Source organism: Gadus chalcogrammus, chromosome 16 (assembly GCF_026213295.1).
Source record: "Gadus chalcogrammus isolate NIFS_2021 chromosome 16, NIFS_Gcha_1.0, whole genome shotgun sequence".
NCBI classification, from domain to species: domain Eukaryota; kingdom Metazoa; phylum Chordata; class Actinopteri; order Gadiformes; family Gadidae; genus Gadus; species Gadus chalcogrammus.
The window spans coordinates 9,148,852-9,166,014 of NC_079427.1; the positions used below are offsets into that span (position 1 = coordinate 9,148,852).

The following is a 17,163-nucleotide window of genomic DNA, read 5'->3' on the forward strand; positions in this document are numbered from 1 at the left end:
ATGGAGAGTTTTGCCCGGCGGAGCTCCGCAGGATGCGAGCAGACGCCTTCTGCGGAGGAATATGAGAGCCATGAGGGTTTCAAGGGGATAGAAATGCAATTACCTCAAGTATGTCTACCAACAAGGCCTCATATGCCCGCAGGGACCGGGAGTCGGAGCCAAAGATCCCTCTCTTGCAGCCGATAGGCCGGCAAACTTTATCGACGAGTTTGTCGACCTATCGTCTGCGAGAGAGCTATAGCAGCAGGGATACAATGCTTTAAACCGCGTTGTGCTTTTTAACAGTCAAAAGAATCTAACTCTGTAAGGATTAGTTGAGATAATACAAATACTCTGCCTTTTCGTGATGTGGATTTGGATGTGGAATCTTTCTGAACTACTGCATCTGTCCGTTCAAATCAGTGGCTGGGACTAGCACAGTCAGTAGTCATCTCCTTCCTGAATTATCCCTGGGATTATTCATGTTTTATAATATCAATCAGATACACAAACACCCGGAAATGAATTGAATATATTGCATATCTTTATTGTATACAATATACTACAGCATAATCTTTATCGGATATGTACTATAACATAGTGCTTGTGCGTGCGTGATTTTGACCTAGTGTGCGACAACATCATAACACAATTACACCAAGAGGTTCCAGGACCGAAATGGCCCCACTAATGAGCGTTCCTCTTGTTTCATTTCCCATTTGAAAGGAAATTGTTTCAGACAATGGCCACAATCACTGATGATTTGAAAGGAGCAATTAAAGCCAGCGCTGCCGTGAAAACAACACTCTGCATAACATCCAAGCTGGCCCAGGGTTTGTGACGACAGCCGATTGTCGTTTTTGATGCAAATAAATAGCTTAGCGATGACTGCTGCTATGGTACTAGCTAAGAGGTTGCCAACGTCAGAGCTGACTAATTACCTTAGCTCGTTTGATTAGGGGGCAAACCCATCACGAGAGGGAGAGCGAGGGAGATGGAGAGAGAGATAATCAGCTCTTGTTTTGTTTCTCTCCTTTTCTCTCCCACATTTTCTCTCTCCATCCAACCTTTTGATCGCTCCCTCGCTCCCCTTCCATCCCTCTCTTCTCTCTTCTTCCCTCTCATATTCCCCCTTTCCCTCTCTCCATCCCTTTCTCTCCCTTTATTTTTCTATACCTCTCTTACACTGTATCTTTCTCTAGCTCACTCTCTCCCACTTTAGCTTTCATTTTCTCTCTCTCTCTCTCTCTCTCTCTCTCTCTCTCTCTCTCTCTCTCTCTCTCGCTCTCTCACCCCCCCCCACCCCCCTCCCATCTCTCTGTCTCCTCTCTCCCCCCTGCCCTTGCAAAGCTTTCATTTGGATGCGTGTCACACAGAGGTCCTCCTTGTATGTACTCCATGGCATCCCAAGATAATTGGGTTGAAAGCTTGTGCTCTCCTTCAGCACCATCCGCCCCAACCCACCTCTCCCCCACCCAACCCTTTCCCCTTTTCCCTTTTCCCTTTGCTGGAAATAAATAAATAAGTAGCAAGACAATAGCTGTGAAGCTTCATGGAGCAAGGGAGGGAGGGAAGGGGGGAGGGAGGGAGGATCGGAGGGACGGATAGACAAGAAGGAGAGAGAGAGAGGAAATGTGCCAAGAGAGAAGGAGAGAGAGGCTGTGTCAGAGAGCGATAGGGGGTGAGAGGGGAGACAGAGGGAAAACAAGAGAGAGGGAGGGAGAGATGAGAGAGAGACTGTGTGGTGGAGGGAGAGAAAGAGATCAGAGGGAGAGTGTGAGGCAGAGAGATGAGAGAGCGTCCAGGGAGAGAGGGAGGGAGGGAGGGTGGCTCTGTGCCTCAGAAAGAGGGAGAGACAGAGAGGGAGATGCATCCGAGCGCCGTACCAGGAATAAAGGGTGAGAGACTCCGCCCTAGAAAGAGGGAGAGGAAGAGAGAGAGATGCGTCTGAGAGAGGAGAGAGCGAGAGAGAAAAGGGACAGGAGAGCCAGGCAGAGAGGGAGAAGAACGAGACTGCGTCATGTAGAGAGAGAGGGGGAGAGAGAGAGGGGGAGAGAGAGAGGGGGAGAGAGAGAGGGGGATGAGAGGGAGCGAGAGATGAGAGCAGCCCTGAGCGCGGGGACCTGTTATCCCCTCTATAATCCAGAGACCCTCTCCATCTCTCCCCAGCACTGGGGTCCAATTTCCATACCGACCTGTAGTGGTGCCCTTAATATATCCCTCCTCAAACACAACGCCCCCCCCCCCCCCAACACACACACTCAGGCTTTTATCCAATCAGGGGACCTGCACACACTCCATGCCCTCTGCATGGATAGACACACTGTTGAGGCGGACAATACTTAAGTGTTTTTTATTTTACCCCCGGATTTGTTCTCCTGTTGTACTTGAGCTCTGTGTGAACCGGTGATCTGTGGCGGGTCCCCCTCCCTGTCGCTATGTTAACCCCTTATTGAGAGGTGAGGCGCATTTGAGTTGTGTTGCTGTACCGCACACGACCTGGTGTGCGGTACATGTTTTCCCACAATGCACCAGGCAGGAAGTGTTTGGTGGCACCATTTGTTGTTTGTGTACAGTGTGTGTCTGTTTGCGCCCTAGTGTGTATTTGTTCCTGACTGTTTACGTGCGCGTGTGTGTGTGTGTGCACATGTGGGTATACATGCACAGTGGCAGCAGCCCACTTTGATAATGAGCCGGTGGTGTGACTGTGGCTGCTGCACTGGGCAGGGTGTGTGTGTGTGTGTGTGTGTGGGTGTGTGTGTGTGGTAGGGGGGGGGGGGGGGGCTCTGACAAAGACCCTACCTGGGGAGGGGGGGCTGGTTAGATACAAGCCAGCAGTTGTTTGGAAGACCACCCACTGGCTTCTGCCCGTGTGTGTGTGTGTGTGTGTGTGTGTGTGTCTAGCCCTCACATGTGAGTGACACGTGGCTTGGGGGCATTCTGTCTGTTTGTTCTGCTCCCCTCCGTAGGGACCCCCATTAACTCCAATTAGTTCCTCCCCCCCCCCCCCTCATGCAGCACGCAGCCTGGGTGACGAACACACATCAGCCCTGCTCATTTACATACACTATCACACACAGTAGCGTTTTATTCAACTGCAGCCTCCAAACACTGAGAGGTCCATGCGTTGGGTCATCCAACATCTGGCAAAATGGCTGCCTACCCCCCCCCCACCCGCCGGTTCGGCGGGAGGTTCTAAGTATAAGGCCGCGGCTGGTGCTAATGTTAGGTCTGCGCTGTGCATTGAATGTCTGCGTCCTGCTTCCCTCTGCCAGTGCTGCGGGACGACTTCAGGCAGAACCCCACTGATGTGGTGGTGGCGGCGGGGGAGCCCGCCATCCTGGAGTGCGTGCCCCCCAGGGGCCACCCCGAGCCCACCACCTTCTGGAAGAAGGACAAAGTGCGCATCGACGACCGCGACGAGAGGATCACGGTGAGGGGCGGCCACCCGGCTTGCTTTTGTTTTGTAAACCCAAAGAATATTGGATTGAAGTTGATTAAAAATAGCCTATAAGAGAGAGGGATTTATTTTTAAATTTTAAATTTTTGATCATTATAAATGCATGCTTTTTTATTAATACATTTATTTGAATCTTTAACGTTACCTTCAGCCAAGGATATTTTACTCACTCAATCACCGGGAGGAGGATGTTTTTTCCTACTCTCCCCCCCCCCCCCCCCCCGGTTCTAGAAGATGCCTACCATGCAGACCAGCCGGCGTCTGAATGTGAAAGAGGTTGAGTTGAAGAGCAAGCGTCATGCTTTCCGTTGTTCATGCTTCCTCCGCAGATCCGGGGAGGGAAGCTGATGATCTCCAACACGAGGAAGAGCGACGCGGGGATGTACATCTGCGTGGGGAGCAACATGGTGGGAGAGAGAGACAGCGAGACGGCACAAGTCACCGTGTTTGGTGAGAACTAAAATAATCCATCCCTAGTAACCGCCCCCATTCTGTCAGTTGACCCTAGAGACAAGAACGAAAAAAAAAATACTATATTGTCCACATTGGCTCCACTTCTCCGTGGCCCACAAGGGTGTATAATTTTACCATTGGTTACCTCTAAGGTGTAGGATTTCAACCAGCAACCGCTTGCCGAGCGCCACGCCACATTAAACTAGACATCCCCCTGGCCAAGGCGTTCACGGTTGAATTCTAACTCTCTAAATTACATGATGGAGTAATGTAATGTTTCTTTTTCCTCTTCTCCCTTCTTTTATTCTTCTTCTTCTTTTTCTTCTTCTACTTCTTCTCCTTCTTCTTCATCTTCTGCTTCTTCTTCTCCTTCTCCTTTTACTCCTTCATCTTCTTCTTCATCTTCTTCTGCTCCTTCCTCTTTTTCTTCTTCTTCTTCTTCTTCTTCTTCTTCTTCTTCTTCCTCTTCTTCTTCTTTTTCTCATAATCCTTCTCCTTCTCCCTCTACTCCTTCTCCTTCTCCTCGGTTCAGAGCGGCCTACGTTCCTGCGTCGCCCCATCAACCAGGTCATCCTGGAGGATGAGACGGTGGACTTCCGGTGCCAGGTGCAGGGCGACCCCCAGCCCAACGTCCGCTGGCGCAAGGACGACGTGGACGTGCCCCGCGGGAGGTAGGCAGCTAACGCTAACCGCTAACGTGGTGGCGGGATTCCGTCTTTGGTGTCCTGATGTCTCTTGCGTCTTGTCTACATCGTGTCACCGGTCGCACTTTGCACTTTTACTCAATCATGTCACTGTTTTTGACTTGATTATGCAGTGCTTTGCTTCTTGAGGAATAGCGCTGTATATTGTATAGATGTTGTATTCTATCCTTCCTGGAGTATAACTACCTACGGGAGCAATGACAAAACAGCAGACATGTTGATTGATTGGTAGGGACGTAGGGAATAGCATCGGAAAACAATACATTATCTAGCTCTGAGGGCATCTATAGGAGGGAAGGAATGATATCTATATATATATATACAGGGGCAGGATGGTCTAGTGGTGTGGTGTTTGACTTGCTGTGTTCCATCCCCAATCGACACAGTCTTCCTGTAGGCATGCCTGACCCAGATGGGCTAAACCCTACCTGCCTATGAAAGACATGTCTAAAATAAATCCTTGTAGGTCACTCTGCATGGAAGTGTTCTGCTAAATGACTAAATAGTAGTAGTAAGTGATCAGTCTTTCGCTATTTCCTTCTTTTTTGTAGAGGACTTTCCGTACCAAGAGATTTTCTCTCAGTGAAGATGTGTCTGCTAGACAGTGAGGACTGCTTAAACTCTCCCTCTACTGCTGCGCCTCTTAATGTTTTAAAATGGAGATTTATGGGGGACAAAATGAGGCTTTCAAAGGTTGCTCTGTTTGAGAAGTCTACTCAGTCAGCGCTGTCATGGTACGCTCTCAGACAATATCCTTACCCTCTTGTCCTCGCCAAACCACCTCCATTATTCACCAGTTAATAATGTGTGTGTAGGAGGTGTGTGTGTGTGTGTGTGTGTGTGTCTGGTCCTCCTGAGGCCACAAAAAGTAGAATGTGTCCGGGCTGTAGGCCATCCTCTGCATCATAGTTCACAGCATACCATGTACGCACGGACACAAACACACACACACACACACACACACACACGCACGCACGCACGCACGCACGCACGCACGCACGCACGCACGCACGCACGCACGCACGCACGCACGCACGCACGCACGCACGCACGCACGCACGCACGCACGCACGCACGCACACACACACACACACACACACACACACACACACACACACACACACACACACACACACACACACACACACACACACACACACACACACACACACACACACACACACACACACATACACATACGGCAGACCAGGGATAACTAATTACGCCAGCTTCCACCTGGCCTTACTGCCATGGGGCCTCCGACGGCCCTATTAGACTGTTGACAGCCCCCACACCCAAACACACACACACACACACACACACACACACACACACACACACACACACACACACACACACACACACACACACACACACACACACACACACACACAAGCACACCCACACACTACACACTGTCTACACTCTAACCATTGGGAACCAAGCGGACCACTCACACATACACACTCACACACCCACCCACACACACGCACAAACAAACATACACACACACACGCGCACACACACAAATTGATATGCTCAAGGATGTACACAAACACACACCACTCACACACATACACACACACACCCACACCAGTGATGCACAAACACAGAGAAACACACGCACGCACACATAGATAAACACATACACAGACTTGAGAGTGTTACACACACAGAACACAGTATGTGAGGAAATTAATAAGTAGGGGGGATGTGCAAAATAATAAAAAACAAAGTGAGCTGAGGCGGGGCGGTTAGTTTACAGTGGAAGCTGACAGTGGGAGCTGACAGACAGCCAGTCAGACAGACAGACAGGGGAGCAGGCCGGGGTAGGAACACTGGAGTGAAGGGAGAGAACACAGGGAATAGCAGTCGACAGATACAGACATACAGGATGCTGCAAGCAATCAGAGATGAGGGGAACAGAGTGGATGGTTGAGGTGAGCGTAGGTACAAGGCGCAACGCGCGCAGGAGAGCTCCAGCCTTTCACAGCAGAGGATCATGGGAGATAATCCTTCCCGCCTGCAGACATTTAGCCTGTTTGTTCTTATTTACCATCACTGGCATCACACACCGCTAGACACAGTTACTGCTAGACAACAGTACTCCGAGCTCAAAGTGCTGTCTGTCTCTTTGGTATTAGTGTGAAAGCCATCTCCTGGGCATCCCGTTTGACATGAAGTTCACCAGAGGTTGCTGCTGGTGAATAAAATGAAACGATAAAAAAATCATTCTTAAAAACTTTATTAACAAGTAGAACAGATAGACATAAAGATAGGAATTGAAACCCTCCCGGAGAAGAGCTGCAGTCATCACAGCGACTCACATTAAAAAACACTCTAGTAATAATCAAATAAGATGCATTTAAATTTAAAAAAAATGCATTCAAAGTTAAAGAAAATGCATTAAAAGTTACGAAATAGATTAAAAGTTACAAAATGCATCAAAGTTAGCTGACATAATAGGTTTACCAAAGCCATGACCTAATAGAGTGTTGAATGGACTACTTGTACCAACCCTAACTATAGTTATCACGTAGCTACAGAGCAGGGCGGCCACTCTAACAGGGTGGCAGCTTACGTGACTTACTGACTCTGTTCGCATTAGCTCGTCTGGTTTGTGTTCTGCCTCAACGGTCGTCACGGCGACTCGCTGACCCCGGCGTCCACCGCCGCCTTGTCAGTGTCATCGCTGTCACATCAAAGCAGAAGGCTCTCTCTCTCTTCCCGCGTGCTGCACCTTTAGCCCTCGAACGCCCGCCAGATCTCTCCACATCAAACAGCAGCCGCGCCGATAGCACGCGCTGGCGTGGGTGTTCTCCTCCGGTCCGATTAGACCACCGCTGGGACGGTCGTTTGGCAGCGCCGCGCCAAACTAAACACATAAAAGCAGTTCTTATGTTTTTGGATTGGATGTTGGCTAAGGATATGAGCTTAGTGTGTGTACTAATTAACTGAGTTGTGGCAAATAGTTGTGCTTGTGTGGGTGGTTGTGTTTGAGTGTGCGCGTGTGCGCGTGTGTGCATGTGTCCGGGCCTTAGTATTTCCTCCCTTTGAAGTACAGTAGTTGTACTCCGTACTGGGAGTCAGCCCAAGCGATGCAGACGAAATCCAGCTGATTTTTTAAGGATCTTTATCACAGTGTTTATAATTAACATGGCCGTTGCCTCCTCCATTACAACTTATATTTGCAAACAATTTTTTCCCGCCCCCTTTGAGGCTGAAGCCGTTCGCCCCGAAACACTGCGGTATTATAATTCTGACATTTTCCGCCGTCTTCGCTGTGCGTCGAGGGCGAGCGTTTTCCCTCGCGTCACAGAGTGAATCATTTTTCCGGCGTGTTCCGTCCCAGTCGCTCCTCTGCTAATAAACACCTAGAGGAGTTTTCTCTGTGAGTGACAGGTTGGCTTGTATGAAACCAGGCCTCACACGCGGCGCGATGCGCGGCGTGTGCCGGCTGGCAGGAACCTGAGGAGTTTTAAACCCTGTTTCTCGCCCAACGTGGGGGGGGGGGCTGTGGTCTCCGGCGGGAGGCAGGGCTCTACCCACGGGGGGACATCATGTACCCGACCCCCTCCCCTAAACCAAAAGATCAAGCGATTTCTTGTGCCCTGGAGTCGGGGTCCGAAAGGCCCTGAAAGGTCATGCTGTCCTTATTACGAGGATCAGCGGACTGACCAAGACCCCCGCCGCGTTCCCTTTAGCCCTTGTTGTCTTTCTGCTCTGACTTGCACTTTGGTGTGTTGCCCCACTGTGTGTGTGTGTTTGAATGTGTGTGTGTGTGTGTGTGCGTGTCTTTTTGTGTATACTTACGCAAGTTTGTGCGTGTGTGTGTCCATGCTTACGTCTTTGTGTGTGTGTGTGTGTCTCTTTGTTCTGTCTGTGCGTGTGTGTGGATTTCGGGTTCATGCTTGCGTAAGTTTGTGTGTCCATGCTTATGTCTGTGTGTGTGTTTCCAAGCTTATGTCTGTGCTGTGTGTGTGTTTCGTTGTGTGTGTTTGTGTGTATGTTTTTGCTGACGTCCGTGGGTGCCGGATTTTGTGTGTGTGTGTGTGTGTGTGTGTGTGTATGTACGTGTATGTGCAGCCGTGCATGCTGTGCAACTTTCACACTGGGAGGAAGGGTAATCGAGCTGCAGCTGAGTAAACAGGTCTTTTAATGCTCTCTGAAGCCCTGTGCAGCCTCCTAGGAGAAACACACACACACACACACACACACACACACACACACACACACACACACACACACACACACACACACATACACACACAGACGCATGTACATATTGGGGGACACTCACAAACACACACACACACACACACACACACACACACACACACACACACACACACACACACACACACACACACACACACACACACACACACACACACACACACACACACACAAACACACACAGCCTGGCACATACTGTACAGTGTAGATGCCCTCTGTAACTTGGGGCATAGGAGGTAAAATAAAGAATCATTTAATATGCATTATCAACAACATAAATGCGAATTACCTGGACTGTGGAAGCAAAGCACGTCCTGATTAATCACCGGAGAACCACAGGAAAACTCATTAGCAATTCATGTACAGCCAAAGCTGTAGCTTATGTATATTTTAGTTGTTTTCTTTCCTGGAGAGGCTGAAAAACGTGGAGTATGTCTGGGCTTGTTTGGAGTCGTGGGTGAGTAGAAAGAATCCAGGTCAAGTGGTGTATTATTTATATGTTCACCTTGCAGAACGGGGGTTGAGCAGTCAGTCTGGGAGTACCAGCCACCAGCAGTCCCCTATACGAACAGGTCCCCCTATTGGTCCATAAATGCAAGAGAAAAGGGCTTGGCCAGTGTGCGTGTTTCTGCGTGCATATTTTTATCTCCTACTGCCAACCTGCTCTGTGTGTGGGCCAGAGCGCTCTCTCTCTCTCTCTCTCTCTCTCTCTCTCTCTCTCTCTCTCTCTCTCTCTCTCTCTCTCTCTCCTTCTTTGGTTTTCTTTTCATTTCATTATTGTTGTTCTGCCCACTTCTACCGTATCTGAGTCTCTGTGCTCTTGGAGGGCCTCTGGATGCAGGCCCTCTGTCTCAGAGGGGCCCATCTGTGTGTGTGTGTTTTACCAGCAAAATATGTGTGCACCCATGTTCTATACTGTTTTGAATACTGTACAACAGTCATTGGTCATATCATGGGTGTGTGTGTGTGTGTGTGTGTGTGTGTGGGGGGGGGGGGGGGATTTGTGTGTTCAGCGATATAGAGGTATATGTGTGTATATTACAGAGAGGTGTGTGTATGCGCGTCAGTTGGTCAAGCACCCTCTTAAAGCTAGCACGACGAGCACTGCTGCTGTTATGCTGACCGTCCAGTTTTCCCCCGTCCAGTGTGAACCTTCACCTCAAGCACTCAGCACTCAGCAGCTGGAATCTGGGGCTAGTCTCCGTGCCTTGTCTCCCCACTGAAGCTCTGCTGTAACGCAGTAGGACCGCTGGATCCAGGGGTCGCCGCCACTGCCCGCGGTGTGAGCGAGGGCGCCCACCGTGCCTGTTTTCGTTTTAAGCTATCGTGAATAACGCGGGTTGCGGACGCAGTGTTGTTGAACCTCGCTCGTCAGAGCGTGAAGAACACTCAGCGTGTCGTTCATTATGCATCACCAGCGTCCCCCCGCTGATCCTCACGGAGCCAGAGCGGAGCGTGGATCCTCCTAGCTAGCACGCTAACACTCCCCCTCGCGTGCGCGCCGCGTGCAAAGGAGCCGCGGTCTTTGTTCCTAGCACGGCCTCGCGGAAACGCACACAAAGAGGACCAGTACACCCTGCGAAAATATGCCTGCCGCGGTGAAGGAATCAATGTACACACAGGCAGGCGAGGACATGCAATAAGAAACACATTTATAGCCAACATTTAACACACGTATATAACGGATGAAAAAACATGAAAGCACACCCATACATTCACACGCGCACACACACACGCTCAGCACGCACACACACGCACACCCACGAAGGGGCCCAGATATCAGCACATCCAGTAAAAAAGTGTAAAGTTGCAGTTGTCTTATATTTCCTTCACCAGCAGAGCCGTGCCGTCTGCCCCAAACCACAAGGACTAACTTAAGACTCCACCGCTTCCACAGTTGCCATGGTTTCCTGGCGCACGGAGAAACGTTACTCAGTCAAATCAGGGGCAGCTACCATGCGCCAAACCCCCGAAGAAACCCGACCGCGGAGGGGTTGGAAACCGGACCAGAACCCCATCTTTGATCCGCGAGGAGATCCTGCACAGCAGCGCTGCCTCTGCCAGGGAGAATGATCTTGATCAATTATGTGGAAAGTGGGGTGGATAGACTTAGAGGAAAGCCTCTTAAAGCATTAAGGCCTAACCGAGAGAGAGACACACACTGGAACTGAGGATAAGGCCGCCCTGTGTATTTCCAAAATGACTTTCAAAGCTCAGCTCCACCCAGTCCACGTGAAGCCACGTTTAGATCGGGCAGGTGGGAGAGTGAGATGAGAACTGAAGGCTCTTTAGACAGAACAGATGTTCCGTCCACACGTCGGATCCGCCTTGGATCTTGACGGGTCCGAGGCGAGGCGGTTGCGCTGCGAACGCCAGATACCGGTTTAGACACGAGAACAAGGAACTGATTCAAGGCACTCTGGGTTCAGAAGACACACCTGCACCTGTAGACCGTGCCACGACCACTCCTGTATCCAGTGGGCGACGTAAGCTCACAACTGGCACACACACACTTAAAAGACACACTTATAACCACAGACCCCCACACACACACATAGGGAGACTCAGGTTACACCCGTGTCAAGATTAAGGTAGATACAATCTTAATGTGTAAGTGTAAACCGTCCCTGCTCTTGGAGGAATGTACACATAGACGGGACATACCAGGGAGCTACTTACCCAGAGTGCTCTGCCACTTGTCTCCAAGTGCCAGGATATTGGTTTATCTCAATGTACCATCTTATCATGACTGTATTCTAATGCTGGATCTGTGTGTGTGTGCATGTGTGCGTGCGTGTGTGTGTGTGAGTGCATGCCCGTGTGTTTCTGAGAGCGAATGTGTGTGTCTGCGCATGTGCGTGTGCGTGTGAGTGCTTGTGCGTGTGCATGCATGTGGGCGCGTGTGTACACACATGCTCTCGCACGTGCATGTTCCCCGGCAGCGATGGGGAACGGGAGGCCAGCAGGGTAGAGCCGGGCTCTCTCTCCGCAGCCCGTCCATATTACATGTGTAATTACCGTCCTCCCATAATGGAGACCAGAGGCAACGACAAGAAAAGAGCTACTGTTCCGCCAGCCTTTATTTATGCGTCCCTGGATGTGTGTGTGTGTGTGTGTATGTGTGTGTGTGTGTGTGTGTGTGTGTGTGTGTGTGTGTGTGTGTGTGTGTGTGTGTGTGTGTGTGTGTGTGTGTGTGTGTGAGGGCATGTGTGTAAGTGAATATGCGTGTTTGTGTGTTTGTTTGTGTGCCTGTGTGTGTGTGTGCGTGTGGATGTGTGTCTGACTGTGTGTGTGTGTGTGTGTGCGACTGTGAGTGTAAGTGCATGTGTGTTTGCGTGTGTTCCTCTGCTTGTGTCTGTGTGTTTGATTTTGTGTGTGTGTGTGTGTGCGTGCGCTTGAGCGCACGAGTGTGCTTGTGTGTGCGGCCACAACTTCAGTATTTTCCACTCCTTGTGTCACCCAAGCCCATTATAAATATGATGTTGATTACAGATTGATTGGGCTCGGGTTTCCTGCTAATAAGCTAGCGCTAACCTGGGCCCAGGTTCAGGTGCAGGGCTCTGGAACAATACACACCTTGTCCTGTGTGTGGGACGTGTGTGTGCTCTAACAGCTATACGGAAACGGCCATGCAGGTGTGTTTGTGTGTGTGTGTGTGTGTGTGTGTGTGTGTGTGTGTGTGTGTGTGTGTTTGTGTGTGTGTGTGTGTTTGTGTGTGTGTGTGTGTGGGAACCTGTCAAGACCTGTCAAGGCGTGTGACTTGTAGGTTCATGGAGCACACAGACCCCATTTTGGCTTTCCTTCCTGACTGTTGCCGGCACTCTCTCTTCATCATTAACTACCTCTGGCACTCTACCCCTCTCTCTACACCTGTACCTGCCTCTGTCACTCGACCACTCTCTCTCTAACTCTCTCTCTCTCTCCCTCTGCCTCTACAACACTTTACCACTCTGTTTACACCCTAACCTTCCTCTATCACTTTACCACTCTTTCACTCAAACTCACTCTTCCTCTACCTCACTCTACGTCTCTCTCTCTTTACACTCTCCCCTGTAACCTCACAAAACTCTCCCCTGTCAATCAAGTTGAGGTGTGTGTGTGTGTGTGTTTGTGTGTGTGTGTGTGTGTGTGTGTGTGTGTGTGTGTGTGTGTGTGTGTGTGTGTGTGTGTGTGTGTGTGTGTGTGTGTGTGTGCCTGTTTATATGTCCACAGATAAGTGTATGAGTGTGTGTAGGCTGGGTGCGGTAAAGTGTGTCTGAGCGACATCATTTCTGTGACATTATGTGTTTACTCCGTCAGACCGGGGCGCGGCTCCATCCCATTCTCAGCTCTCTCCTCCCCCCCCCCCCTTCACCTGAGCCCTACATCCCAGGGTCCACCTGCAGTCAACCTCAAATAATCATTAGAACGCTGCTCTAAGTACCAGTGTGGTGAGGAGAGGGCGAGCCGGCAGTCATAGCGCTGGAAAGTCCCCCCAGGAAAGCAGCCTTTCAATGGCTTCGCAAGAAATGTCATAACAGAGAAAGGTGTGTGTGTGGGGGGGGGGGGGGGGGGGGGGGATCACGGACGGCAGGCATCCCTGCCTCACCTGATGGGGTTGCAGTGGAGTCTGGTGTTCCCGTGTCACTATGGTTACTGTGCACTGCCTCATCCCACAGTGCACTGCCTCAGCAACAGTGATGCGCACGACTATTCAGGGTTTGGTTGATTAGCAGAGCCTTCGATCAAGCACCACTCAGTGGGGGCAGGCCCATTGGTTAAGGAGGTGGGAGGGAGGAGGCGGCCTGCTCAAGGCTGTCTGCTACTTGTACACTGTGTACCTTGGGAATCGAACCCAGTAGTTTTCATGTTGAAGTGGAGCCCCTATTCTTCCCTCATACTCGCGGACACTCACTCGAAAACTCTGACAACATGAATGCAGCCCCACTGTTTTGTGTCCGCAGAAATCTCGTTATCTGCGCTTTTGTAACGTACCACATAGTGACATTGATTATTGAATGAATGTTAAGCCAGTGTGTTGCAGTGAGGTGTATAATCCATACTGCTTTATTTATACACCTTGTAGCAGCTTGCGGGGGGGGGGGGGGGGGAGCCGGGGACACATCACTGACTCCCACCAACACGCCGCTACACACTAACACACTGTAGTGCCTTCTCTCCAAATACAACACAACAGCCCATGCCTCACAAATACATACAGACACATACACACACGCACACAAACACAAACACACACACACACACACTCACGGGCATACAAACTCAAATCACACACACACACACACACACACATACACACACACACACACATACAAACACATACACACAGACACACACACACACACAGAGAAACAGACACACACACACAAACTCACGGGTTTGAACACAGAGACAGATATACATACACACATACGCACATACTTAATATTTGCATACCGACAGATGCACATTGATGCACATACATACCCACATACACACACATACAACTTCAACACAATTGCAAGGGGGAAATGCAGTTTTTGCTAAAAACACACACACACACAGACACACACACAGACACACATACACACGTACTGTATGAATTCGCTGTAGTATCAGGTCTAGCTGAATGCTGATTCTTTTCCCCCTCTCTGCGTGTCATTGATGAATAATTGATTCTCCTTCCTTCCAATCTCCATTTGTTCAGCCCTGTTTACGTCCCCAGGAAGGGCTCCACTTCTTCAAGCCTCCTGCCAAATAGCTTAACAGACTTCCATGAAATACCGGCCTGCACACACATCCTTCATCAAGAAATCTCTCTGTTCCTCTTAACATGTTTCCTCAGCATCTGGTTCTCTTACAGGGGGGCAGGCTACAGGGACGTGGTTAGCGATACTAGCGGTTTGACTCTCGGCCAAAAAAAGTGGTGCTGGGTTCAAATCCCCACGATGTCTGCATCCCTTTGAGCAAAAATACCGGAACCCCTGCCAGCACCTAAACGAAACGACATGAATTTCCCTGAATTTGATCAAAGCTGCTTTGGATGAAACACAGAAGCAATTTAAAACACAGAGAAATAAATCCTAACTCCCGCTTTTTGTCGTTGTCAGGTATGAAATCAAGTATGACAAAGACGACTACGTCCTGCGAGTGAAGAAGGCGTCCACCACCGACGAGGGAACGTTCACCTGCGTGGCGGAGAACCGCGTGGGCAAGCTGGAGGCCTCGGCCACCCTCACCGTCAGAGGTACGTACGCACCGCTGCCGTCGCCACGGTAACCGCCTCACTTCCTATTCCCACCGCCACCGCCATAACCTCTGGTACACATACACAACGAAACCTCCAGAGAGATCCAAAGGCTTTAGTGCCTCACTCTCTCTCTGTCTCGGTCTCTCTCTCTCTCTCTCTCTCTCTCTCTCTCTCTCTCTCTCTCTCTCTCTCTCTCTCTCTCTATGTCTCCCTGTCTCTCCCTGTCTCATTCTGTCTCCCTCTCTCTGTCTGTCTCTGTCTCGCTCTCTCTCTCTCTCTCTCTCTCTCTCTCTCTCTCTCTCTCTCTCCCTCTCTCTCTCCTCCCCTGTTCTCCTCCTACACAAACAAACAGATACACGAAGGAGTCGACTCTCCCCCTCTCTCAGAGCCGCAGGGGGGGACGGGCTGGAGAGAGACACACGGACAGTCTATGAATCTGTTTAATTATTCACACTACGGAGTGCAGCGTAGACAGAAACCTCTACCCCCCCTCCAGCCTGCGCCCCCCTCCGCCCCACCCCCCGCGTAGCCTGGCGGTGCTCTGCGGCTACGCTAGCCTCCGAGCTAGCCACCCAGCCGCCCCGCTGACGGGGCCCATTTCACAGTTTACTGGTGCACACCGCTCACGGCCCCCGCGCCGCCGCCGCGGGTTCCCCGGGTTAATAAAAACACTCTGGCCGCCGTAATTCCGCCCTCGGAGCGCCTCTTCCCGGCTTCACGTCTCGGTCCTGCCGGACCAGGCCTTTTTATGTCTTTCCCTTTTTTTTTTTTAAGCTTTGATGTCGTATAGGCTCCCCGCAGGGAGGCAAGACGAGCTATATGCGACCGCTGCAGTTTTCAGCCCCTTTTGAACGTCGGGGGTTTATAGCTGAAGCTACTGCGATATTACATAGACATACAGAGAGACCTACGTATTGGTTATGGGTTGTGTGTCGTCGTCCCCTGACGTATGCAGCAGTTTTTACTTCTGGAAATGCATGTACAAATGTTTACATAAATGATACATCTTTCCACTCATTGTCTCTCTCTCTCTCTCTCTCTCTCTCTCTCTCTCTCTCTCTCTCTCTCTCTCTCTCTCTCCTGAATCCCTTTAACTCTGACTTGATGCCCCGCCCTCTTTTAATACATCAGCATCTTATGATAAACAAACACCATGTCTCACGCACACACAAACACACTCCCCGCACAACACCTGCAGCGTGTGATATTACATTACTACACACGGATGGGATCCAGTAGGTTGCGGTAACAGCTGCTCCAGGTACCTCCACCAGTGGTGATATATTTTACCACCTGGGGGCGCTAAAAACAGACACGCCAGGTCATCAATAAGATTGATCAAGGTTGCTAAACAAAATGGCCGCCTACTGGATCTCCTCTGTCATGTTTATGCTCTGCCGAAAGTGTGTGTCTCCTCAGACGCACACATGTCATTCATTCTGAATTTGAGTTCTTCTGTCTTACTTTATGTTCCGTTGCTCCTCTCATGATTTTTTCTTTTCTTATTTATCGTGTGTGTGTCCGTGCGTTATTTTTGTTTGTTTGTTTGTTTGTTTGTTTGTTTGTTTGTTTGTTTGTTTGTTTGTTTGTTTGTTTGTTTGTTTGTTTGTTTGTTTGTTTGTATGTGTGTTTCTGTGTATTTATCCACCCCTCCATTATTGTGTCTGCAGCTCGCCCCGTAGGTAAGTGTCCATCCTTCTGACTCCATGCTGCATGTGCTTCTAACACACCATCAAACCAACCCAACCGCCCCCCCCCACCCCATTCCCCTCCTCCCCTGCCCAACCAGCATCCCACTGCCTGAATACCAACTAACCAGCAGCATCAAACCTCATGGGTAGGTTAGTCCAACGACTAACCAACGCAGCCGTGTTAGAACAACATAGCTCCTTCACTCTGATCGTAGTCTCTCTCTCTCTCTCTCTTCCTCTCTCTCTCCCTCTCTCTTTCTCTTGTAGCCAAAAGCGAACCTCAAACCGCGTTTGAACTAACCCCCCCTGAGCCCCGCAGACGACATTCACAGGCTTGAAGCCGCAAAGCCTTTATCCTCTGTTTTCTCCTTAACGGCCCCCCTGCTGCGCTCGCCCCGCCACTCCTCTGTT

General features: G+C 50.2%; 1 protein-coding gene across 1 annotated transcript in view; it reads left to right on the top strand.

Annotated features, from left to right (window-relative positions):
* robo2 (roundabout, axon guidance receptor, homolog 2 (Drosophila)) overlaps positions 1–17,163 on the top strand; it is a 79,876-nt gene that overhangs the window by 904 nt on the left and 61,809 nt on the right. The window contains exons 4-8 of the mRNA XM_056610423.1: positions 3,255–3,412; positions 3,769–3,889; positions 4,425–4,563; positions 14,922–15,058; positions 16,732–16,743. Of these exons, the coding sequence (XP_056466398.1) occupies positions 3,255–3,412; positions 3,769–3,889; positions 4,425–4,563; positions 14,922–15,058; positions 16,732–16,743 (567 nt within the window). The remainder of the gene's footprint in view (positions 1–3,254; positions 3,413–3,768; positions 3,890–4,424; positions 4,564–14,921; positions 15,059–16,731; positions 16,744–17,163) is intronic.